Below are 24,166 nucleotides of genomic sequence, written 5' to 3' on the forward strand. Positions count from 1 at the left end.
TTATCTAGAACTGGAGTTGTTTTCTTTCCCTTATGTGTTCAGTAGAATTCAACAACCCAGGACTCAGAGAAGGAAGCTTTCTTTATAGGAAAAGTAAAAGATTTTTTTTCAATACACCTGAGTCCCTCCCCTCCCTCCTTCCCTTCCTCTCTCTCTCTCTCTCTCTCTCTCTCTCTCTTTCTCTCTCTCATTCCTTTTCTTGTGTATGCCACTTCCTTGCTCTAGGACCTTAGCTCCTATGATGACACTTGCAGGGATTCACATAACATCAGAGACTATGGTCATACTGTGACACAAACTTGCTGTAGAGGCCACTTGTATGCTGGTCCCACTCAAAAGTGACAGCTACCCCAGTCACTTAGTTGATGGACAGTCCTGCGTGAGGTGCATTTAGTCTTCAAGATCCAGAGAGGTCACTAAGGTAGATAGAGCAAAGGCTCAGCCTGTGCTAGGCCTCGGAGCCCAAGGATTTTGCCTGTGTGGCAGATTTTGAGATGGTACAAAACTTCCCCCCATTTGCCTTATGGAATGAGTGCATTTTGTAAGCCTGCAGCCATGTCCAGTCTGTGGCCCACACACCACACAGGTTCTAGAATAGCTTTGAATGTATCCCAGCTCATTTGTAGGCCACCAGGCCACGTAGAAATGTTAAAAGTTGAACACCTATTTAAGACACTGAAGAGCTTGTCAGCGAGCCTTCCTGGCTCTGATTTGCATGGTACCATCAGCACAGGACCATTTTGTATCATGTCTTCCAAGGCCTATCTCTTGTCCCGAACAGGAGAATTAGTGTGGGTCAGGTCCAGAACTTACACTGTCCTCTTCCAAGTAGACACACCTTTCTAGTCTTCCCTTCTAATGAGAACAAAGAGGATGTGCCTCCTGCATTGGTGCCTACAGGTCCAGAATCCTTGACATCCTGTTCTACCATAGGTCACATGTCTAGCACTGCATCTTGGTGACAAAGCACCATTTGGCAAAGTTTCCTGACCCTCTTGGCAGTCCAACTGGTCCTTACTGGGGTCATTGTTGTAAGATTTAAAGAGTACTGTGTCTGCTCCTGCACCCTCACACTGTGTGTTCGGATAGACTATTTAAAGGGCAGTAGACTAGAGCTGGTTTCAAAATACTCCCTTGAGTACTGACGAGACAGCTGAACGAGTAAAGGTTCCCTCTCACCACCTCTGATGACCTGAGTTCAATACCTGGACTGAACCATACAGTAGAAGGAAAGAACCAACTTCTACAAGTTGTTCTCTGACCTCCACACATGAGCCATGGCTCTTATGTGTGTGTGCATGCACACACACACACACACACACACAACACACACACCCATGCGTTCATATACATTCACACACACATGTACACTCACAAACATGCACACACACATTGGTACAAGGCAAGTAAATTTATAAAGTACCATTTAAAAATGTTTTAGCTGGGTGTGGTGGTGTACATCTTTAATCCCCAAACTCAGAAAACAGAAAAGGATATCTCTAAGAGTCTAAGGATAGTCTGGTCAACATACAGACTTCCAGGCCAGCCAGAGCTACATAGTAAGACCCTATGTAAAAAAAAAAAAAAAACCACACACACACACACACAACAACAACAAAAACCCATAGTACCCCCTTGGCTTTTCCTGTGCCCACATCTCTCATTTCTGCTAAGTGCGGCCATTGTGATTTATATTCATCACTGAGGAGGTGGCCAGGGTGACCCTGGGCCTATTTCAGTCCCACTCTTGAGACACCAAGTCATTTTCCTTGGTGTTGGTGGTAGCCCAGGCTCTGGTCCTACAACCTTCAGAGGCCCTGGGCACTTGCTCTCATTGCATAGTTACTCTGACACGTGTTGTCAGTCCTTGAAGGATGCTGGGACACTGGATGACCCACACACATGGGACACTCACACACTCCAGAGCCTGGAGTGCAGTCTGCAGTTCTGAAGCCTAGGAGCAGATGTCACCAAGTGTCAAAGAGGATGGGGAAGATATGTGTCAGAGCCGGGGGCACTTAAAGGACCCTGGGCTCCAGGGAAGCTGCTCCAGGCTAAGGAGAAGCTGTGTGAGGAATCACAGGATGCTGCAAACAGGGTCCACTCCTCCAATGATGGAGAAGTGGGTGAGACCAGTGTGGGGGAGGGGAGCTGTGGAATTCTGGTTCCTTCTCAACTGGAGAGTAGGGACCTCTGCCCAGAGGAGGCTTGCAATGAAATCATCCTTTGCACACACACACTTTTCATAGTCTTAGGAGTCTATATTTGCTCTGAGAGATACAGAAACTGGGAGAGCCTCTCCACGGGTTACACTGGGGCATTAATGTGTGCAACACTGAATACACAGTGTTTCAACCCCAAAGAGTAGTGTGGAGCATCAGCGGAACAAGCGCAACGCTGTCTCACGCCTGCACCAGTTCTGCCAAGAGGATGGAGCAGTGGGTTTCTGGGAAACACACCACCATTCACTCAGTAAGTTCAGTCTGGAACATGGTAGCTGCCTCAAGATCCCAGGGCCAGGCACTCAGACTCCCTCGGTCATCCCTTGGACAGGAGTCCTTAGGGACTTAGTCCCTCCACCAGCCACTCCAAGAGATATCCTCGATCTCTAGTCTTTTTTCTAAAAGTTCCAGGGAGCTCTGAAGGTTGGTAGAGACTGGGCCTCCCAGCCCAGCTCAGCTGTTCTCACTTCCGATGGTCTTGGTTTTCTGGAAGATGTTCTGCATGGCTGAGATTCTGTCCTTATCCTGGATGTGAAAGACCTGAAACTGCAGTGGGCAAGGACAGAGGGTCATGGGCAGCCAGGCAACACATGCCTCAAACATTCCTTATGACCATCACCCCTGCAGACAGACCACCCCAACATCCTCCTCCAACAGCCTCGCCTCACACAATGTATCCCTGACACAGCCATGACCCCCAAGGAGCTCCCACTACTTTGCATCCCTGACCCCCTCCCACCCTGTGTGCAGATCTGCCGAGAGCTTGGCCCAAAGATGGAGGTGGCAATTCTTGAGTGGTGGTGGGTAGGCTATCAGCTCCGCAGCAAGTAGGGCTTCCTAAAATCAAATGGAGAAGCCCACTACCACAATATGCACCCCAGGGCACTGATGCTAGAAGAGGAAGAAGCTGGCCAAAATATGTTGGACATGCCTTGGAGGCAGCATTCGGGCCTGGGATGGAGGCAGATCCCACCTTTGCAGGGGTGCAATGGACTCTGTGGGTGCAGTAGGGGAAGCCGGTAGACACCTCTGAACATCAGGCCAGAGAACACAAGGTCCCAAAGGGCATGGCTATCAGAATACCAAGTCCAGGAATACACAGGAAATGGACCCCAGGGCATCCAGGGAAAGCCAGAGGCCCAAGGTGGAGGAGGACTCTGGGCATTTGCTCTGTATGACTTAGGGTAATTCTGTGGAACACAGAGGCAGGCTCAGGCACTCTGTCCTGGCTTGCAGAAAGAAGTCTTACACTCGTGGGGTCTCTCTTGAGGTGGCATTCCATGTCCTATCTGACCCTCAGCCATCAAGAGACCTGGCCGTTTTTGAGTTCCTGACCCGGGAGGGAGCGGTCAGTGCACAGGACAGGGCTCTATCCACACCCTCCTGCGACAAACAGCTGCACCCACCTTATCTAGCAGAAAGTCAAAGTAGGCTGTGGCCCAGTAGGTAGGGTCGCTGGCAGGGAGCTGCAGGAGTGCCTTTACTCCGTTGTCAATGCGTGGTGGACGGCTGTGGCCCAGGTGGGTGATGTGGATTCGTAAGGACTCTTCGGGCTGGCTGGCAAAGTGTTCCACACGTTGGTAGATGACTCCGAGGTCCAGGCCACTGTCCTGCAGCAAGTTGTACCCCGGGTACAGGAAGTGGGGCAGGTTCCTGGTAGCCAGGCAGCAGAGCAGGACCACCAGAAGGCGGTACACCGAGCCCTGCAGGTCTGCCCAGTCCTCTGCTGCTGGGAACAGCCTAGAAGCCCATAGCAGCACCGTCTGCAGGACACAAGGTCAGGTCTGTCAATGGGCGGCTGGACCAGTTTCCCGCCACCTGCCTCTCCACCAGTCCTGCACCAGCTCACTTCCACCAGCCCCTCCTCAACAATCTGCCCACCCTGGCAGCTCCCGAGGCTCCTGTCACCTTCTCTGCCTCTCCCTCTCCTTTGGCCTTCTCTTTCCACCCTGCTGAACCCCAGTCTGAACTTCTGAACTTCCTCTGGGTTATCTAAGGCTCCCTCTACCCTTGACGGCTTCTTCATTGTCCTCTGTTGAGCTCATTCTCAACAGACCAAAGGGACCACCTCAGGGCATTAGGCATCCTCCTCCTTTCTGCTCCTAGGTCCTTACTAGGTACCCCCTCCCATCAACCAACTACAAACTGCCTTTCCATATCCTCGGACCCCTTCCCTCCTCCAGCACCTCTCAGTTCCTTGGGGACCAGGATTCTCCACGTATCAGACACCAGTGACCACAGGGAGCTGGCTCCCCACCTCAGACAGAGGTCTGGAAATGCAATGAATGGCCTAAGTCCGCAGAGGGGAGGTTCCCCAGAGCCAGTGTCTGATGAGAAGTCAACTCACCTGTCTCTTAACGCCTGGATTAAGCAGAGGGTCCTCTCAACCATGAACACCCACTCCAGGAGGACGCCCCCAAGACATCACAGCCCTACCTGCTTTTCCCTCACTGTCTTGGGGACCAGGGGGTGACTGGAACCCTACCCCTGCACTTTTCTTGTTCCTCTCAGCACAGGATCATTACAAAGCCACAGCAGCATATAGATGTGACTGACTATCCTGCCCCAGGGAACATAGGAAGGGAGCCAGTGCTCCCATTGGTTCCCAGTGGTCCCCAGTCCATAGAAGAATCTGGTCAGGGCTGCCCACAGACACAGGGAGCACTCCTGCTGGGGAGAGGCCCAGCCCAGTCATGTTTCAGGATTATGGGGCCTCCCTTATCACCAGTCTAGGAATAGCCAAAGCCAGCCTGATGTGCCACGGCACTACTCTACAGCCATGCCTACAAGACCTCCCTCATGAGCTATGATCTCTCCCTCTGGTGAACCTGGAGCCCTCTCAGTACCTGTGACTGTTCCTCATGGGAGCTGGTGTGAGGGGCGGGCCTGGGGGGTCACCACCCTCTGTTGTCTGGTGACAGATGTGAGCAACAGAGCAAGGCAGGTGCTGAGCTACCATGCGTACCTTCAGGTGGTCAAAAGTTAGGCCAGGGTTCTGGCTGTCACCTCGCCAGCTCTCCAGGTTCACCCGGTCGAGAATGGAGAGGCTGTCCAGGCGGTGACCAGGGAGGGAGCCTAGCGCGTCAAGCAGGCGGCTGAGCAGGTAGCCAGTGGAGATCCTGAAAGCCAGACCCACCTGTCAGGGCTGGGGTTTTCCCAGTGCCCAGCACCCTGTGTACCACCAGGAAGAAAAGTCCTGGCGGCTGCTGCTTACCAATACTAGAGCCTCCTGAACCCCATATGAGGGTCACCCCCTTGCCGTGGCCGTTCTGTGGCCCCACGCCCTGTCTCTCAACAGGCGATTCAGTTTGCTGGTTTAAACAGCCAGGTTTCAGATTTCCCCCCATCAAAGATTGCAGAGATTAGGGGAGACCTCAGCCAGCCCATTCTTTGTCTAGACTGGGGGATTGGTGAGGCCCCAGCCTGACAGGGGTGTGGGCTCCACTCTAAGGCTTCTTAGGGAAACCAAAGCTTGCCCCGATGGGAGGCAGAGGGTGGATAATGTGTGGAGGATTCTCATCTAGGTCCCTTAGCACAGGGCACACCGCACAGCACAGGATCTCACTTCTGTGCCTCCTAGACCATCATAGGATAGGACCTCCTCCCCAGTCTCGGCTCTACAGCGTCAGCAGAAGTGGGGCAACAGAAAGACCATGTTCTCTTCTTTTTACGTTAAGATGCCTCAACTCTACCCCATGCTTCATCTGTTATGGGCCCGTGGCTACTCCGCATGTCTGGCCCTGTTCTGCATGGACGGGTCAGCTAGGATGCAGGGTAGTGCATGGCCCCCCCCCCCCCACTGAGAGCTCTGCTAAGGCTTCAGAGTGGCACAGCAACCTTATAAATGCCATACATAAGAAATAATTGGTTCTAAGATGGCAGCACCTTGGGTGTGAGTGACTTGTTAGTCCCCCGTAAGAAACGCTGAGGCCTTGAATGTAAGTGCCAGTCAATGGTGTCAGACTTGATATGCTCCAAGCCCCAAGTCCTGATTTGGTCTCAAATGCCCTCAGCTTCTGTCCTCTCCACCCTCTCACAGACACTGGCTTGGTAGCAAGTGGCCCTCACTGAACCCACGGGCTTCTGGGAACCGTAGAGGCCAGGGCTGGAGATGGGGCTAAACATCTAAACATCTCAGGCAGGGGAAGACATTCTGAGAGGGGCTCTGTAAGCTGGCAAGGCCACCCCAAGTGAAGAGAATTAGCAAGCCCCAGAGCTGCTCTCATTGGTGTGAGCAGCCTCACCGTGTGGGGACCTTAGACAACCTCTCTGCCACTGTACCTGGCCGTTGGTGAAGGGCCCCCTCCCACACTGAATATCTCATCACAGCTTTATGCTGCTGGCCACCTCCTGGGCAGAAGGTGACCCAGCTATGCCCTCCCTGCAGCTCCCTGAGTGTTGTTGAGCATTACAGTTCCTCTAGAGGGCCCAGTGACTTCAGCATGACACAGATGCCCACAGGACAGAAGCAGGCAAGGGCCCCCTCAGATCCTCCCACATGAGGATCAACGTGTTTCCCCTTCCCTCAGGACCCAAAGGGCCAGAGCGGCATCTACCTCCAGTGCTGCCCACTAGCAGGTACCAGGTCCACCCCATGGCTGGCAATTCTTCTCAAGATGCCCTCAGGGAACCCAGGCTTCAGCTGGGCCTCTTCCAAGGCAGGCACCCTATGCTTCTTCCGCACCACAGGTACAACGTTGAAGCGTATCTTCCTCCAACTGCTGGTCACCAGCAGGGACAGGTGCAGCTGCCCTTCCTTCAGGCTGGCAGCATTCAGAGAACCTGCAACAATCCACCATCAATATGGCTTCCCTCTTCTGGGCCTAACTCCACTTTAGTCTTAACTGCCCTTCCCTATACCTGCTGCCCCTCTACCTACATCCAGACTGAGCTATTACACAAGCTTATTCATGGGGCACTGTCAGCTGGGCTCTGTCACAGCATCCTTCATTACAACAGTTTCTCTCATGAGCCTTCTCTCTGCTAGGCCCCTCTCTCAGCCGTGTTGCCTGAGCCTGCTGCCCCCACCTCCTAGACCTGTGGAATCTTCCCCCTGTCTGTGTCAGGTTCCAGGGGAGCACCCCGGTCCCGAGGAGAAATGCTAGAATAGATGGTGCTGCCCCAGTCCCAACATGCTGGTGTTTGAAGTCTTGGCTGGTGGGCTTCCGTCAAGCTCACCCCATCTCCTGCCACCCTGGGCAGCCCAGAGCCTGCAGGTCTTTGCTAGGAGGCTTCAGTCAACCTTTTCAGTCTTTAATAAAAGTCAGTGGGCTGCTCTTGGGTACAGCAACGCATCCCAGGGACTTTGAACCTCCCAGATGCTGATTACTCTAAAGGACAGGCTTTAGCCACAATGTCACCTACAGCATCTGGAGACTCACGTCCTTCCTCCAGCCAGGAAGGACAAACAGACATAAGAGCCCAGCCCATCAGAGAAGAAACAGAGCCAGGAGGAACGATTCCAGGGGGGTCCTCTCCTGATCACAGCTTGTGCCCACCTCATCCCCTACCCTAAAGAGCCTCCTTAAGAGCCAGGTGTGGTGGCGCACGCCTTTAATCCCAGCACTCGGGAGGCAGAGGCAGGCGGATCGCTGTGAGTTCGAGGCCAGCCTGGTCTGCAAAGCGAGTCCAGGACAGCCAAGGCTACACAGAGAAACCCTGTCTCGAAAACCAAAAAAAAAAAAAAAAAAAAAAAAAAGAGCATGCATGCTGGTTCTCACACCATAGAGGGGGACTGGGCAGCCACGGCCCGGAAAGCTTAGGTTAAGGTTCATGGGAGAGGCTCTGGTGTCCTGGGAGGAGGTACTGGTTTGGATGACCCTTCACCAGAACTCCAGGATAAGCCCCAATGCCCTGTGTGATGAGATCTGTGTCTGCTTACACTCCAGAAGTTGGCTACCTCCAACATCTCAGTGTCCTCTTCCTCTCAGAACAAATCAGCAGCAGAGATAGGGGCAAACAGAGACGCCCACAACATCACCTAGGCTGAGTGTGGGACCATCTTCCCTATCTCAATAGTAGAGCCAGCACTATCTTCCTGCGACCACTGAGGGGTCTGCCTGGGTCAGACACCAGAACAGCCAACCCTCAGGAAACCGGGTTGTTCAAAACATAGTCCCCAGCACAAGCCTGGTAACAGGGCTACCATTGCAAGCGAGTACAGACACAGTCTGCAGGAAACAACCCCGCCTTCTTGTGTATCCCTTCAGCATCACCGTCTGCAGGAAAACTCTTAGTCAACCTCTGGGATTCTCCCTCCCACATGAGCCTCAGTTTCCCTGTGAGGGGGCAGGGGACCCTCTCTGATCAGCATTTAGATGCCTTTGTATTCCTCTAGTCACACTTTTTTTTAAGCGTTGAAATGGCAGCCTGGAAGCGAGCCAGCCACACCTGTTCTCACTAGGCTACTTCTAAGCCAGCCCTGGCTGGTCTCACCGGTTCCCAGGGAGTGGATAGCTGAATCCTGTCACCAGCAATAGCTTCCCTTTTAAGGGATGTGTTGGAAGCAATGCCTGGAATTTCCCATGGGCCCGCCTCAGCCACAGCAGCAGGAATGGGCCTAGGCTGTGCAGCCTCCTTCCTCAGCCGGGAGACAACCTAGCCATGCAAGGTAGGGCCTAGAGGTTTGAACGACTCTTGGTGGCCCATAACTTAGAAGTCTCCTACAGGTTGCCCCAATAGGTGATTCTGTGTCTCAGCAATGGGGGGGGGGGCATCTACAAGAGACAAGACCAGCTGGCAATGGCTGTGTTAAATCAAGCCAGAAGACAGAAATGGTCCTGCCAGGCTACATGCTGAATTAGAGGGCTCAAGAGATGACCGGGTAAGATGTCTGACGAACTGCAAGACACCAGACATTTAATGACAGTCTCTGGCCACCAAAGGTCAGTCTTCTGCTCCAAGACACCTGGCCCAGCAGGTCTGGGAAGGGCTACCTCCAGAAGCTGCCCTCCTGGTGTCGGAAGTCTGTGTAAGAGCCCAAGGGCCTTCTGTATCCTGCAGCCCAGAGTACAACCTAGGTGCCCAGACATGGGCTCTGCTAGACCCCTTTCCCAGAGCCCTGGAAAGCATGAGACAGCAGTGTACTATCCCAGGCTCCAAGACCCCTGAACATGCAACCAGACCAGCATTCCACACACCACACCCCAGGCATGTTATTGCCCTCTGGGAGAGGCAACTACCCCACTTGCTGATGACACAGTACAAATAACTGGAAGGTGACTTGGGAAGACAAATACGTGAGAAAGTAACAGCTGCCACTATCATGTGTCTGTCTCCTCCTGAGAAAAGCAGGACGTTCTGTTTTGGCCTCCAGTGTCCTAGCAACCTGATGTCCTAGTCCTGAACCCAAGAAGATGAGCATCATCCCTTAGTGCCGGTGTCCTTGCTCATCACAGGCTGTACCTACCTTTTAGTCACCTTTCTGTAAAGAAACTGGCTGCTTCTGGCCACATTGGAAGCCCCATCTCCCTGGGGCTGTGACACCCTAGATTACATAAACAAGATGTCCGGCAAGAGAGGAAAGCTGAGTTCCTGGCACATTTAAAAATACCCAGCCTCAGAGCTATCTTGGGTTTAGTGTACCAAGTTGGTGACTCAGCCATAAATTGGAGCGGGCATGCACACATGCCTGCATAGAGAGAAGCGTGCACTCACATGTATGTACTCACATGCATGCTCATGTCTGTTCACATGCTCCCCACACTCATGTGTATGCACACCAGCATGCGTTTGCATCCCGACACAGATACATGGCCAAACTCACAGACAACCTGAGGGCTTGTGACAAAGGCTGAAGAGGAGACCAGTGTGAGCCTCACACCAGGCTGCAACAGGTTAACGGGCAGCTTTCCTGCCAGAGAGACCCTATCAAACAAGTTGGCCAACAAAACACCAGGCTTAGACAAGGCTCAGACTTTCAGACGTGTTTAAAGTGGCACTCACTGAAATTCCTTCCCCAAAGCACCATGCAGAAGCAGGTCCCATGTGTCTCCCAGTCTGCCTTCTTGGAGATGCTGGGGCACAAGAACCAGAATAAGACTCCCAGCTCACGCCTCGGCCTCCCACCCCCTGACACACAATAACAACTCACACTGCATTCATATGCACAGGGAAAACACACACACACACACAAACAAACACACACACACACACACACACACACACACACACACACACATGGACCTGTATGCAGCCCCCATGGGCCAGTCCGTACCCTGAGCACTCAAACCCAGTGGCCACAAATGCACACACACACACATTGCACACTTGTGCGGAGTATCTCCCCGCCCCCCACACCATTACCTGGTGGAATGAGCCTGTGGTGCTTGCAATGTACAACGGCAGCCACCAGAAGATCTTTGAGGACACACAGGACTTTACTGGGTACAATGTGGCCGCAGCACTTGTCCCTGTCCTCTGAGGAGACACTGAAGACATCGTCAGTCATCCATGGCTCCAGGCCAGAGGCATTCTTGAGGACACCCAGGCGACAGATTGCAGGGCCATCCCCAAGCTCAGTGGCTTCTGACTCCTCAATGAGGAGAGCTTTGGCATCCACCCCCAGGGGCACCTCCACATCCAGCGGGTCCTCTGAGGAACGCAGTGCGAACTGGAAGGCCTCCAGGTCTCGAGAATAGTCAACAAGGAAGCGGTTGTCCAAGGCATGGACACGCTCCAGCACAGTGAGCAAGATGTCCTCTGCTCTCTGGTAGTCCTGGGCACGGGGTGACTCCCGTGACTGGATGGCTGACAGGTAGTGATGCCACAGTGGCACCTGCTCGGCCATGTCTGGAGCAAAGACACAGGGAGCAGGCATCTCGGAGTCAGGCATCCTGAGCCAGGCAGCAGGCAGCAGAGCCCTGTCGGCCCTTGGGAACTGCTCTTGAGTTGGTGTGGACTGGCTAGGAGGAAGAGGCACCTGCCCCAGGTGAGGAGCAGATCTGCAGGAGGGCTCAGCTCCCCATGGGCAGAGCTCCCGAGTGGCAGGCTCCTCGCAGCAGGTTAAATAGCTGAACCAAGGCCAAGGCCTTTGAAGTGAGGTGAGTCAGTACCTAACAATTAGGAGTATCACAGGGGGCTGTCCCAGGAGGCAGGGGCCCAATTGCTTACCTCTCTCCTCCCTCTCTCCTCCCTCCTGAATCTCAGGCCCAAATCACAATGGCCTAATCTGAAGGAGGAGATGTATACTTAAATGCTTTCCATCCCACCGCAACCCTAAAGCTAGTCACAGTGTCTTTGTGAAATGGGTCTTCCCTGCCCAGCCTCCCTTCCCATGCCTCAGATGGGAAGGCGATGGCTACCAGACCCTGTGTGGGGTCCAGGCCTCTCTCTCTCACACAGGCAGCACGGAAAAGAACAAGACTTGGGCCAGACCCGGGCAGTGTCTTCTTAGCATTCCCCAGATACCAGCATAAACCGGCCCTGCCCCCCTTCCATCTGCAACCCATAAAATTAGCCAGCTCAGCCCCTCAGGCTGCCTGTCCCACCCTGCCAGACTCCCTCTGAGAAGACCTAGCACCTACCTGGCCAGGATCTGCCTCCTTCTAGGAGCCTCTGGCTCCGCCTCATGGCTGGAAAGTCTGGCCGTACAAGCCCCTCCACACCTGCCAGTGTCCTACCCACCACCGCCTCCTCCCTTGCTCAGTGTTGTGCAAGTCTAGACTAGCAGGAAGGAGCCGCCCCTAGCGACCCTTGGCCCTTAGAGGAGGCCTGGTGCAGAGGCAGTTTCAGCTTGCAGTCTGCAAACAGCCTATAAAGTGACAGGCCCACAGGAGCCATAGAGATGCCATCTTTCCAGCCACACTGCGCATGACCTCAGACCCTGGGCAGCAGCACTAAGTCAGAGCTACCAGTCGGCAGGGTAGGAAAACCGCCCTGCTTAGAGTGGCTGCTTAGAGCCTCAGAGGCTGTTTCGACCTATGAGCTGGTTTCTGTTAGCCTCCGCCTGCAGCCTGGTCCAGCTCTGTCTATGGGGCTGGCCCAGAAGACAGCTGACCCTCTCCAAGGCTGTTCAGGTTCCAGAGTCCTTAATTTCTCTGCCCTTCACACTACACTTGCTATGCTCCACCCACAGTGTCCCCCACAGCACTGTGTTCTATGGGTTGTGGGCCCTGCAGGCCTAGGTAGCTCAGCCCCGAAGCAACCTCCACAGCCTGGCCAGATAGTTCCTTCCTTCCTCAGAACCTGGGCTTTTCCAGCTTTCGACACATCACAGAAGCATCTTGAAGTCACATAGGAGACCAAGCCAGCCACCCCAAGTAAGGTGCGGCCTAAGCTTCTCACCCTGTATGCTGCCCCTCCCCTTCTGAGACCTGCAGTGGCCAGCCGGCCAGAACTCTATCTGTCCTTCCTTTCTTCCTTGGTCTCCCCTGGTCGGTAGTAAAAGCCATAGTGAGCTCTCCACAGCTAAACTGTGTCTTCCTCCTCCTCTATTTGTTCCACATCTGGTCAGCGTACAAAATAGACAGCCCTAGGAGATGTGAACAGTAAAGACCTGGACCCGGGTTCCGCGTGGACACCTGAGGACATCACCAGGGTGCAGTGGAAAGGAAATGTGGAGCTGGTGCCAGTGTTTGACTTGGAAGGGACCCACAGGAAGGACCCAAGTGTACCACCCTACAGACCCCAGAGTGTTGATACATAAAATAGGGCAACTGGAGGGGACAGGGGAGCCAGAGAGGTCAGCATAGTTGAAAGAGTCCATGGGTCTCACAGGGTCTTGGTGACTCACAAAGGCATTCATTCAACCTCTGTGTAGGGCAGGCGTGAGTACACTGGTGCAGTACCTCAAGTGCTCTGGGAAAGACTGGCAGGGAGAGGGCGCATTCCAGTCTGAATGGGGTGCATGAAATGGATCCCAGTAAGCAAGAGGCGCAGGTGCCACACTGCCTCAACATTTCACACATGGCCCGGATGGCTCTATGTAGACTCTGCATGGATGCTGCCCAGGGGCAATGCGAGTGAGTTCCCTGGGCTACCAGCTCTTCATGGCAGACCTGGCTTCCAGGGCACAGATGCTGAAAAGCCTGGGTTAAGATCCCAGTGGCTGAGCTCCTTCAGGAGGCTCCAAGGGGGCACTGGAGGCTTCTTTTGCATCTAGTGGCTACAGCCGCCTCTGTGGCATCATGTTGCCTCTCTTCCTCCCCCGGGGCCCATCGTCCTCTGGAACTCTTGGCCCTTGTTCCTCTGCCATCTGTCTGTGTCTTATGAGAAAGGTTGAGGTGGCATCCAGGGCCACCAAATAAAGTCCCCAGTCCTCATACTTTCCTTGTGAGGGCCGCATACAGGCTCTGTACTGCAAGTGGCCAGTTGTCAGCTTGCCGCAACGAGTTGAAAACGCCTTGCTCTCCACACAACCTCACAGGAGTCTCCTAAAGTCACTGAGGAGACCCAGCCACCCCTGAGCAAGGTTCTGCCTAAGCATCTCATCATCTGGCTGCCTCTCCCTACCTGGAGCCACATGCCACCACACTGGGACCCAGCCACCTGGGTCCTGCGTTCACAGCCCTTCCTCCAGTCTTGAATGGCCACATTGACTTCCCAGGCCACCATTTCAACTCTCTGCTAGGCAGTTCTGTGCCAAACGGAAGCACACAAGAAGGCATCATCAACCCTATGTCAGACAGAATGTGTGTGTGTGTATGTGTATATATATATATATATATATAGAGAGAGAGAACTGAAGAAATTAAATACCAACAAACCAACTGTCCCAATTAAAAATGGAGTACAGAGCTAAACAAAGAATTCTCCACAGAGGAATCTCAAATGGCTGAGAGACACTTAAAGAAATGCTCAGCGTCCTGAGTCATCAGGGAAATGCAAACCAAAACAACTCTGAGATTCCATCTTACACCTGTCAGAACGTCAAAGAGCAAAAACACAAATGACAGCAGCACATGCTGGGGAGGATATGGAGAAAAGAAAACACTCCTCTGCTGCTGGTGGGAATGAAAACTTGTACAGCCACTTTGGAAATCAATCTGGAGGTTTCTCAGAAAATTGGGAATAGGTCTACCTCAAGACCCAGCTATACCACTCCTGGGCATATATCTGGAAGATGCTCCAGCACACTACAAAGACAGTTATTCAATAATGTTCATAGCAGCTTTATTCATAATATCCAGAAACTGGAAACAACCTAGATGTCCCTCAAACAAAGAATAGATAAAGAAAATGTGGTACATTTATATAATGGACTCCTACTCAGCTATTAAAACAAAGACACCACGCAATTTGCAGGCAAATGAATGGAACTAGAAAAGATCGTCCTGAGTGTGGTAACTCTAGGCCCAGAAAGACTCGCATGGCATGTACTCACTTATAAGTGGGTATTAACCATAAAGTACAGGATAGCCATGCTACAATCCACACATCCAAAGAAGCCAAGGAGGGCCCAAGGGAGGATGCTTGAATCTCACCTAGAAGAAAAAATAAAATAGACATTGGAGGTAGACAGAGGGAGAGAATTGGACAGGAGCCTAGCATACCTGTCTTCTGAGGGGCTTCATCCAGCAGCTGATGGAAAGAGATGCAGAGACCCACAGCCAAACAACAGGCCGAGCCCGGGGAGTTCTGTGGAAGAGTGGGAGGAAGGACAGAGGGAGCCAGAGGGGTCAAGGACACCACAAGAAGACCTACAGAGTCAGCTAAGCTGGGCCCATGGGGGCTCACAGAGACAAAGTCCCTGAACCCAGAGTTCTCTCTCCCTTACCGTATTCCTCCCTGCTCCTTTTTCCTACCCCTGTGGTTCAGGGACGGCAGTGCAGTTTCCCTACTCAGGCTTCCCCTTCTCCCCCAGCCCCTCTATCACTCAACCTCAGGCCTCAGGCCTACTGGAGGGATGACCCGGGCCTGAGGCACCTCTGACACCATTTATGGGAAACGTAATATGCGAAGCTCCTTGTGTCTGCCGACTCACTGGGGCATGCTCTGCTGGGCTCTGGGACACTCGTGTGCTGACCCAGGACTGGGGTAGCATCCGTCATCCATCTATAGGCTGGCCTTACTATCAGGGACACTGTGGGACACCCTGGCCTACTTCACAGCCACGTGGGCTTCCCAGCAGGCCTGGTGCTGATCAACCAGAGGTGTGGGGGCTGTGCCATCTGTTCAGGGAAGCATAGGGCACAAGAGATAGGTGATGCCCTGGCAAAGGGGAAAGGGCCCCAGGCTGACTGTGAAGAGGAAGTACTGGGGTATATTCTGTCAGGCCGTGGAAGAGCAAGAGTGTATCACCTCAAAACACGGGGCACATAAGGGTGTTCTGCCTGCCCCCAGGGCCCATTTGGTCAGCCCAGAACAGACTAGAAGCTGGCCAGGTCAGGTTCAGAATCTGTGGGTGCAGTCTCTGCTAGGTCTCCCCTTATGTCCATGCTTGCAAGAAAGATTTTTGTTGTTGGGTTTGGGTTTAGGGGTTGCATAAGGGTTTTATTAAATAAATAAGCACAACATTTATTACTTTAACCATATTAAAGTATGCAATTCAGGAGATTAAAATGTTCACACTGTGCAGCCATAACTGCTACCATCCACCTTCAGAACACTCACCTCTCTTTCTTTATTCTTTTTTTTTTTTTTTTTGAGATGGAGGTCTCACTATGTAGCCCCAGCTGACCTGGAACTCACTATGTAGACCAGGCTAGCCTTGAACTCACAGAGACCCACCTGCCCTGCCTCCTGAGTGCTAGATGTGTCCCACCATGCCCTGCTAGAGTCTCCTCCTCTCAAACAGAAACTGTGTCACCATGAGACACCAGCTGCCTGCTCCTCCCCAGCCTCAGCACCAAACAGGGAGAGTGGCTGCTTCTGTCTGTAGACCTGACAGCTCTAGGAACTTCGGGTAGATGGAATTGCACTGTCCTGTCTTGTCCTGACTGGCTTACTTCACTCAATCTGACTTCCCCAGGTCCATCCCTGCCACAACATGTGTCAGAACGTCCCTCCTGCTAAACACTGCACAATCATCAACTGTACGAACAAGCCAAATATTGCTTATCTATTCACCCATCAGCAGACACTCGGGTTGCTATGAACATGGTGACCAAATCTCCCCATCTCTGTTTTCTGTTCTGGGTACACACCCACACATGGAATTGCTGGGTCACGTGGCGCGTATTTGGGTTTTTTGAGGAAGTACCGTGCTGTTTTCAAGCGGCTTCGCCGTTTCACATTCCAGCGGCAAGGCCCCATGATCCACATCTTCATCAGCAGATTTTTCTACTTTCTTAACAGCAGCCACCCTAATGGGTGTGATGTTCTTCTCAGCACAGTTTTTCCCCGAATAATTAGGAAGGTCAAACATGCTCGGAGGCTTATTGGCCTTTTATATGTGTGCAACAGAGAAGTGTCTACTCCCATCCTTGACTTGTTTTTTTTTTTTATGTGCTGTATTGCTGAGTGTTAGAAAATTCTCAAATATTCTAGACTTTATTCCTCTATCAGATGGATGATTTGCAAGCATTTTTCTCACATCATGTTCTGGGTTCTGTATTTTTCTCTTTTTAAAAAATACTGCCTCTAGATGTGCAGTGTTCTGACTGACGTTGATGAAGCCCAAATGATCTGCAACTGTTGGCATCTGCATTTGTATGCTTGGCATCCAGGAAGTCACGGCCAGATCTGATGTGTCGGGCCTTCTTCATTTCTTTCAGCTCTTACGCTCTGGTCCTTGCTGAGAATGACCAGCAGCCTCCACCCTCTCCTGCCACTGAGGGCAGAACTGCCCTCCCAGCCCTTCTCCTGTTTGTATCTTAGTATTCAGTCTCCACCTATTCCTTGAGAATGGGTGACAGAGGGCAGGGTCCCTGAAGCCACCCTAGCAGTCACTAACCAGGACCATCCACCAACCATCCTTTGAACAGCCCAGGTGAGCACTGAGCAGACAGAGGGACCCTCTCAGGTCCTCCTTACGTGGATTCTCAGACACAGTTGGCCTCTCTTCTATATACCACCCCCTGGCCTTATGAATGTCATTATTTGCCATCCCTGACCCAAACCTTCCTGGAGTAGGAAAGGGACATTAGAATTGCTCATCGAGGCCCCTGTATGTATAGCCTCACCCTGACCCTGCCCTAGCTTCTCCACCTCACTCAGCACCCAGGAATGAGGATAGTGTCATTCTTCCTCAGAAGTAGCTCCGATGCCCAGCCCTGTAGTGGCTCTGACATCCCCCAAGCACAGTTCATGTGAAGGACAGCTCCCGCGAAGAGGGTGGAGGGCACAGAAGAATGCCATGCCCTGTCCTTGCTTCACAGCCCCAGGATAGCCTGTCTGGCCGGAATTACTCTGGAATCTGACTTCTTGTCTGTGGCCATCTCTGTCCCTTTGGTGACTCTGTGCCCCAGAGACAGGGTGGACTGCTCACGTGCTGAACTCACAGGCCCAGAGGCGGCAGCCATTGCTCATGGGGAGTGGCTCTCAAGAGCAGGCAAGGCTGGCCTGACCTGGGTTGCAGCCCCTTTGCTGTCCAGAGTGCGTGCCCTGTAGGCTCGGGCAGAGAGTGTGGGCCCTGGGCACTGTACCAGTTCTGATTCACTGTACCAAGCCTAGCCTCCCACTATCGCCAGTGTGTCTGTGCCAGTCCATGCCCAAGGCCAGCCACAATGATGCTCGTACCACTACACTGTGAACCATCCTCCAAGGAACTGGGAATCCAGGGTTTGCCATGTCCTGGGGCTGTTTCTGGTGAGGTTTCAGGTATGGAGGAAGGAACGGTGCCCCTCTGGCAACAAAAGCCCCTCTGAAAAGGAGTCTCCCTCTGAGTTCAGAACGATTAAACAGCTGGTCAGACAGGTGGCCACAGACACACCCAGGACACCTCTTTGTCATGAGTGCGCTATGCCAGAAAAAAATAGACGAACATGTTTGTGTTTTCTACGGCAAACTCAGGGGAGGGTGAACAGTAGGGCCAGAGCATGTCCTTGCCAAGTGCAGTGGGACTTGCTTCCCAGACCTCAGGACAGGAGGCTCAGGGTTCTGTGTCCAACAGTCCAGTCTATTAGGAGGAGAGTCAGGACTGGCCAAGGCCCTCCTGAGACTCGCCATCCTCAATGGCCAATCTAAGGGCTCATCACAGAACGTCCTCTCAGCTTGCACTGAAGACTCTCCTTGTCATCGGTAACCCTGGACCAGAAGCTACACAGAAAGGCCCAGGTCAACCCCAATATCTGGAGTAGAGGCAAACATAGGGTCTTAGTTTCCTGTGCAAGGCCAGGAAGGGTGGATCGGTGAACAACACCAAGGGCTTTTCAGGCAACAGAGGAGGCCAGACCAAGGCAGCTGGAAGAGTGCGTTCTAAGACCTATAGGCTGAATATAGGGGGTCAGAAGGTGTGCCTGACTAGGGAACAGGGTGTCCCCCCACCTCAGATCCAGCCCTCCTATTCCAGTGACACTCCCAGGACATCTCTTTGTCGTGAGCATGCTATGCCAGAAAAATAGATGAACGCATTTTGTGTTTTCCGTGTCAAAATTTGTTGAATAACAACAAGCACACAAGGTTCAGCAGTTTCAATAACAAACTCTTCGTGTAATTCCGCTTGCCTTTGGTAGCCTGGCCAAAGGTGAAGGCAGACTCTTTTTATTCAAATTTTAATTATTAATATTAAGTTTGACGTTACATAGCACACAATAAATATATCTCTATATCTGTATGCATATGCATGGGTTACAGAATGAATGCACAGACAGAGACTCCAGCGGAGTTCAAAAGGTTTCAGAAGTAGGTTGAGAGTCTATATTGAGAAGATTATGAACCAGATCAGTGCAACCAGGCTAGCTGGGGAGCGGTGTAATTCTGAACAGCCTAGGTAGAGCGCACTGCAGAGCAGGGAACCTGTCCGGCTCCAACAGGCTCCTGGGGAAGGTCTGTCCCTCTCTAATCCTTAGACATCTGTGACACACATCTCATTACTGATCACAAAGTTCTTTGAGACATGAACTAAGTCTGTTTGTGACCCTGAATGGAGAACAGGCTTGTGGTCTGCACCCCTGGGTGTGGTCAGCAAGTAAACAGTCTCCCTAGACAGTAAACGGGGGCTCTAGGAAGAGGCTGGTCCCTCCCTCAGGCCAGCTTCACTCCAGGTCTCCAGAGAAACCGCTTCGGCCAACAGTGTTCCTTAGTCCTCACAACAAGCCCTTACTCCTATTTCCAGGGAAACGCAGCCCTCAGCAGCGTCCTGGTTGCCGCAGCAACACTCACAGGCTTGTTTAGCGTGTGGTCTCCACAATCAAGGTGGGGCAGCTGGGCGCCCAGAAGCAAGTGAATTCAACAGGGCAAAACCAGCATAGTGACAAAACTGCATACAGGTGTGGGAGGCACACAGAGGCAGGTACTGGGCGGTTGAGGCTCCAGGAGCAGACGTGCTAAGGAGCCCAGACGCTGCCTCCCTGAGGTCCTGTGCTCTTACGCAAGATGAGTTCCACGTCCAGCAATCCTGATGATGGGGACACTGCAGAGCAGTCTCAGCTGGGGCTGGACACCGTGATCCAGGTCAGTGAAGTGGCTGCCCTCGTGGCCTCCCGGAGAGCGGGGCCTGAGAGCACTTTGAGAGAGGACCTGCACGGAGAGCTGCCGGTACCTCCCAGGAGCACGCTCTACCTGTGCGCATGCTCAGTGTGACTGTGAGCATGTAAGTACAGATCTCTAGGCGGGTGAAGCAGCTCAGAAGGCCAGCGCCCCTCTGGAGCCCTGGGCATGCAACCCACATACCAAAGTGGAAGGAATAGGGTCTCCACTGTCTTAGTGACCAGGTTTGGGAGCAGCTGAGTCAGAGCTGGAAGAGGGCCTTCCATTTGGGGGTACCCCCAATACCCACTCTGTAAATTGCAGAAGTTCCATTCGATCTTCATGAAACTTACCTATAAAACAAACAACACCAATGCTATTAGGCCTGTATCCCTCTCCCGCTCACCACCTCGCATTCCTCAACGCCCACCTACTTACCAGTCCTGCTGTCCCTCATCCAAAGCCTACACTTTGTGTTTCCCCTACACTGTCATCATCCAGACACCGCAGCCAGGAGTCCCCAACCCCTGGGAAGGATCTCCGTGTACCCCAAATGGACCTGCTGACTCAGAGTGTTCAGACCCCCAAAGCCATGCTGCAAGGGGCTTGGCATGGTCCTAGATAAACAACACACCAGGTCCCCTGAAAGGATTAACTGCACAGGCGGTGCCAGGTGGCTAAATAACACGGTAGCATCTTTGTACACATAGGCATACGCACCTGCCCACGTAGGGGCAGACTGTGACACAAACAGACTACTAAAGTCAGTTGGCTTGGAGGAGATGGCTCAGTGGGTGGAGACGGTTGCCATCAAGTCTGATGACCTGAATTTGATCCCTGGGAATCACATGGTGAAGAGATCCAACTCCCAAAATTTGCCCTCTGACCTCTGCACATACACTGCAGCACACACGCACCCCAGCCCCGCATACAAACAAGTAAGTGTAATTAAAAGAACAAGTTAGTTGAGGTAACAAGACAAGAGCGTACCCCTGCGGGCTCTATCCAAAGGGATCTCAGGCTGAGTTCTGATGACGGGTTCAGAAAGAGGGTCGGCACGGCACAGCTCACAAAACACAGCCCAGCACCCATTCGAGCGTACAGCACCCTGTAAGGGCGTAATCAGGTCCTTAGAGGCCTGAGGGTAGAAGTGAGTGGCCCTGAGGTCGAAACCCACAATAATGCAAACATCTCTGGGGATGGGTGTTGGGGGCCTCTGCATGCAGCTAACCCCACTGTCCCTGAGAAGCTGTTGCCTAAGATTCATACAAAGCCTGGTGAGGCTTTTTTTTTTTTTGGTCTGCCCAGCCACACCTGCTATTTGCACAGCAGTGATTGAGATCTCTGAGCAATTACATGAGGTGACTATGCAGCAGACAGGCGCCATGAGATACTCAGATAGGCCAATAGACTAGTGGCAGGATGCTAGGAAACTCCAGACCCTATGGCTACATACAGGAGACTGTGTGGCCCAGAGAAGGGCAAAGTTTGAGTGGGGAAAGCCACCTACATGACCAGGAGCAAAGGCTTTGACGTCCATCTGCTCCCTGTGCCTAGAAGAACTCCTCAACATCCCTCTTCCTCAGGCCAGATTTCCTGCACACACACACACACACACACACACACACACACACACACACACACACACCAACCACTGCAGAGTGTCCCAGAGCACCCAACCCCAAATGACTCTTAAGAGCTAAAACTGGAAACAAGGACCAGGCTTGGGAGCTTGGTGCTGGAGACGGGGTGGGTGGATGTGACACCTTGGTTTGGTGGGTTCAAAGACCCTAAAATTACACATGAAAGGAGTGGTTCAAAAATGCATCAGGAAGAGGGGCTTCCTGGATCCTCCAGACCCCAAACTGATAGTACACCCAAGACAGATGGGAGGTGGTGTGGGTGGGGAGACATCCCACTATTGACCCGGTTGCTTTAATGGCAAAGAACTTACTTTTCAGGCTGTTGCTTTTGGGTTAAGTTCTAGTGTCTGGGACCTTTTCCATTCTACATTTTCATATTTGTTGGCAAGAGCTGGTGCTATGGTTTGGGTGTGGCTTAAATGTGCCCCCAAAGGGTTTGCGAGCTGGAAGTCTAGGTAGGGGGTGATGGTAACAGATGGAAAGTGTTTAGGTCATAGGGCACTGGCCCCAGAAGGAATTGGTTGCTTCTCTTTGGCTCCCACTTCCCTCCAGAATGAGTTGTTATTAAAAAAAAAAAAAAGAAAGAAAGGCAGCAATTCTGGCTCCTGAGCACTAACTCCCTCCGACTATACGCTGTAACCTCTGTTCTTTCACACATCCATGCATCACAATGGCATCTGCTGTGTTGGGATATCTCCAGACACCTTGTCAGTACCCAGCAGGCACTGCAGCTAAATGACCCCATTTCTATATAAGGCCAGGCCCCGCCATAGTAGCAGGACATGAACAGAGTCAGTGGCTCACATGCTTCTGTCTTTTTAATATCATAGGGCCTGAAGCAGGGAGAGCTGACACCTCTGCCTCCTGATAAGCTGCTCAGAACTCAAGCCTTGTGTGTGAGTCTAAGAAAGTGCTTGGACTAGCTCCGAGTGGCACCTGCTTCTCCATCTCCTTGCCTGGTAGCAGATGGTTCTTGTCTTAGTTAGGGTTTCTATGATAAAACACCATGATCAGACGCAACCTGGGGAAGAAAGGGTTTATTCCTTCTTACAGCTTCTCCATCATCCAGGGACGGCAAGGAAGGAACCTGGAGGCAGAGACTGATGCAGAGGTCATCCGGGAATGCTCAGCCTGCTTTCTCATGCAATCCAGGACCACCTGTCCAGGGGTGGCACTGTCCTCGATGCACTGGGCCCTCCCACATCAATCATTAGCGCAGACAGTACCCCCACAGACTTGCGTACAGGCCAGTCTTATAAAGGCATTTTCTCGATTAAGATTTCCTCTTCCCAGACATGTCTAGGTCTGTATCGGGTTGACAAAAGCCAACCAGCACATCTCCTTTTATGCTAGTTTTATATTTAACCAATCCACATATTTATTTGTCTTTTGCTTTTAATTTGTGGTTTTGTTCATCTAACGTGAATGTGCACGGCTCACTGACTTTCATCCTTTCCCAATTTGTAATAAAATAGAAATAACATAAAATTCACCATCAGTCGTATTTGCGCTATTCTCAGCTGCTGCCACCATCCAGGCCCAAAATGGCTTCCTCTTCTCACACTGTAATCCTCTTTAAACACAAACTCCCCCAGCCCTACACAGCCATCACCCTACTCTCTGTCTCTGTGTATCTGATAGTTCGGGAACCTCTCATGGTTATTTCACTTAGCACAGTGTCCTCAAGGTCCTTCCATGTTGTAGCATGGCCCTCCTGTGGATGGACCGTTTATCACTCACTGGGTCATCCCTCCATGGACCGCTGAGCTGCCTCCCCAGCATGCAGAAGCAGAGCTGCCGCACTCTGCCACCAGCAGGAAGCAGGTCCATCCATCTGAGTCTCTGGTTTTGTTTGTGTGGGGTCTCTTCTAGAAGGACAGTGGGACCCCTTTAAGGAACTGCCACCTTATTTTTCTACAGTAGCCCCCACTATTTTACATCCTTGCTTTCTTCAGTGTTTAAAGCAACACATTAGCAGTAGGAACTGTTTTCACTCACTCAACTGCTGATGACAGCCAAGCCTTCAACCCTCTGGATCCTCCTGTTCTAAGATTGGCTTCTTGAGGGTAGTGCTAGAGCTCAGCTCAGCCTCAGAGCATGAAGCACTACAGATACCATCATGGGCTGCCCTCTCACCTCTGCCCTCTCACCTCTGACCTCTCACCTCTGACCAGCCAGCTAAATCTGAGGTCTCTCTAAGTTCACTATCCTGCCAAAAAACAGCTGGCAACATTCAAGCATCTCTTCCCTGCCTTAAAGGGCTCCTTCGGGGACATCCACAAAGGAGTGACACCCAGGTATGGGGAGGGACATAGAGCTGGAGCTTCCTGTTAGGGTACGTGTTTGTCCCAGTTCTGCGTCTACACTGAGCCCATCATTAGGGTTTCCATGGGTGCCTCCTTTGTAAATATTACTGATTCCATCCCCAGGGACCTATGTACTAGATCACCAGATGTCTTGGGGGGTCGATGGAAAGATCCAGAGCTCTCATCCTGCCTTTGTCATTCTGGATCTCCTTGGAGGTCAGGCCACCTGTCTGTCAGTCCTCACTCCAGAGATCAAGTGTACAAGGACCTAGGAGCTGACAGTGGTCTGAGTGCAGCCTGGCCATCATGCCACCCAGAGAGGGACACGCTGACTATCTCTGTCTCCAAGGCCACATGTCCAGACACCAGTGCCACCGCACTGACCAGATGGGCCACATCCTCTACTCAGACCTTTCTTGCCCATGGACCAGAGAGAGGCCCCAGCCTCCTCAGCAGAACATTCTGAGCCTTGACAATAGCACTCCAG

At 52.3% G+C, this 24,166-nt stretch overlaps 2 protein-coding genes across 3 annotated transcripts in view; one reads left to right on the top strand and one right to left on the bottom strand.

Moving 5' to 3' along the window:
* Window positions 1-1,461: 1,461 nt before the first annotated feature.
* On the bottom strand, window positions 1,462-11,861 carry MAB21L4 (mab-21 like 4). 2 transcript variants are annotated; one of them, XM_084780656.1, is made up of 6 exons: window positions 11,747-11,861; window positions 10,527-11,012; window positions 6,779-7,004; window positions 5,188-5,341; window positions 3,629-3,985; window positions 1,462-2,768 (listed from the first exon to the last, which is right to left on the bottom strand). In XM_084780656.1, the coding sequence occupies exons 1-6, from the start codon at window positions 11,790-11,792 to the stop codon at window positions 2,676-2,678; spliced, it is 1,362 nt and encodes a 453-aa protein (XP_084636782.1). In that variant the 5' UTR covers window positions 11,793-11,861; the 3' UTR covers window positions 1,462-2,675. The 2 variants fall into 2 exon arrangements, with proteins under 2 accessions (XP_084636782.1, XP_084636783.1); XM_084780657.1 differs by having other exon boundaries at window positions 1,463-2,768; window positions 10,527-11,275; window positions 11,747-11,828.
* Window positions 11,862-18,666: 6,805 nt separating this feature from the next.
* Window positions 18,667-24,166, top strand: part of CROCC2 (ciliary rootlet coiled-coil, rootletin family member 2) — a 60,271-nt gene continuing 54,771 nt past the window's right edge. Inside the window, exon 1 of the mRNA XM_084780123.1 lies at window positions 18,667-19,715. Within this exon, the coding sequence (XP_084636249.1) occupies window positions 19,638-19,715 (78 nt within the window). The 5' untranslated portion in view covers window positions 18,667-19,637. The remainder of the gene's footprint in view (window positions 19,716-24,166) is intronic.

The sequence above is a fragment of the Acomys minous genome, assembly GCF_964271855.1.
Source record: "Acomys minous genome assembly, chromosome: 4".
In the NCBI taxonomy this organism is placed as follows: domain Eukaryota; kingdom Metazoa; phylum Chordata; class Mammalia; order Rodentia; family Muridae; genus Acomys; species Acomys minous.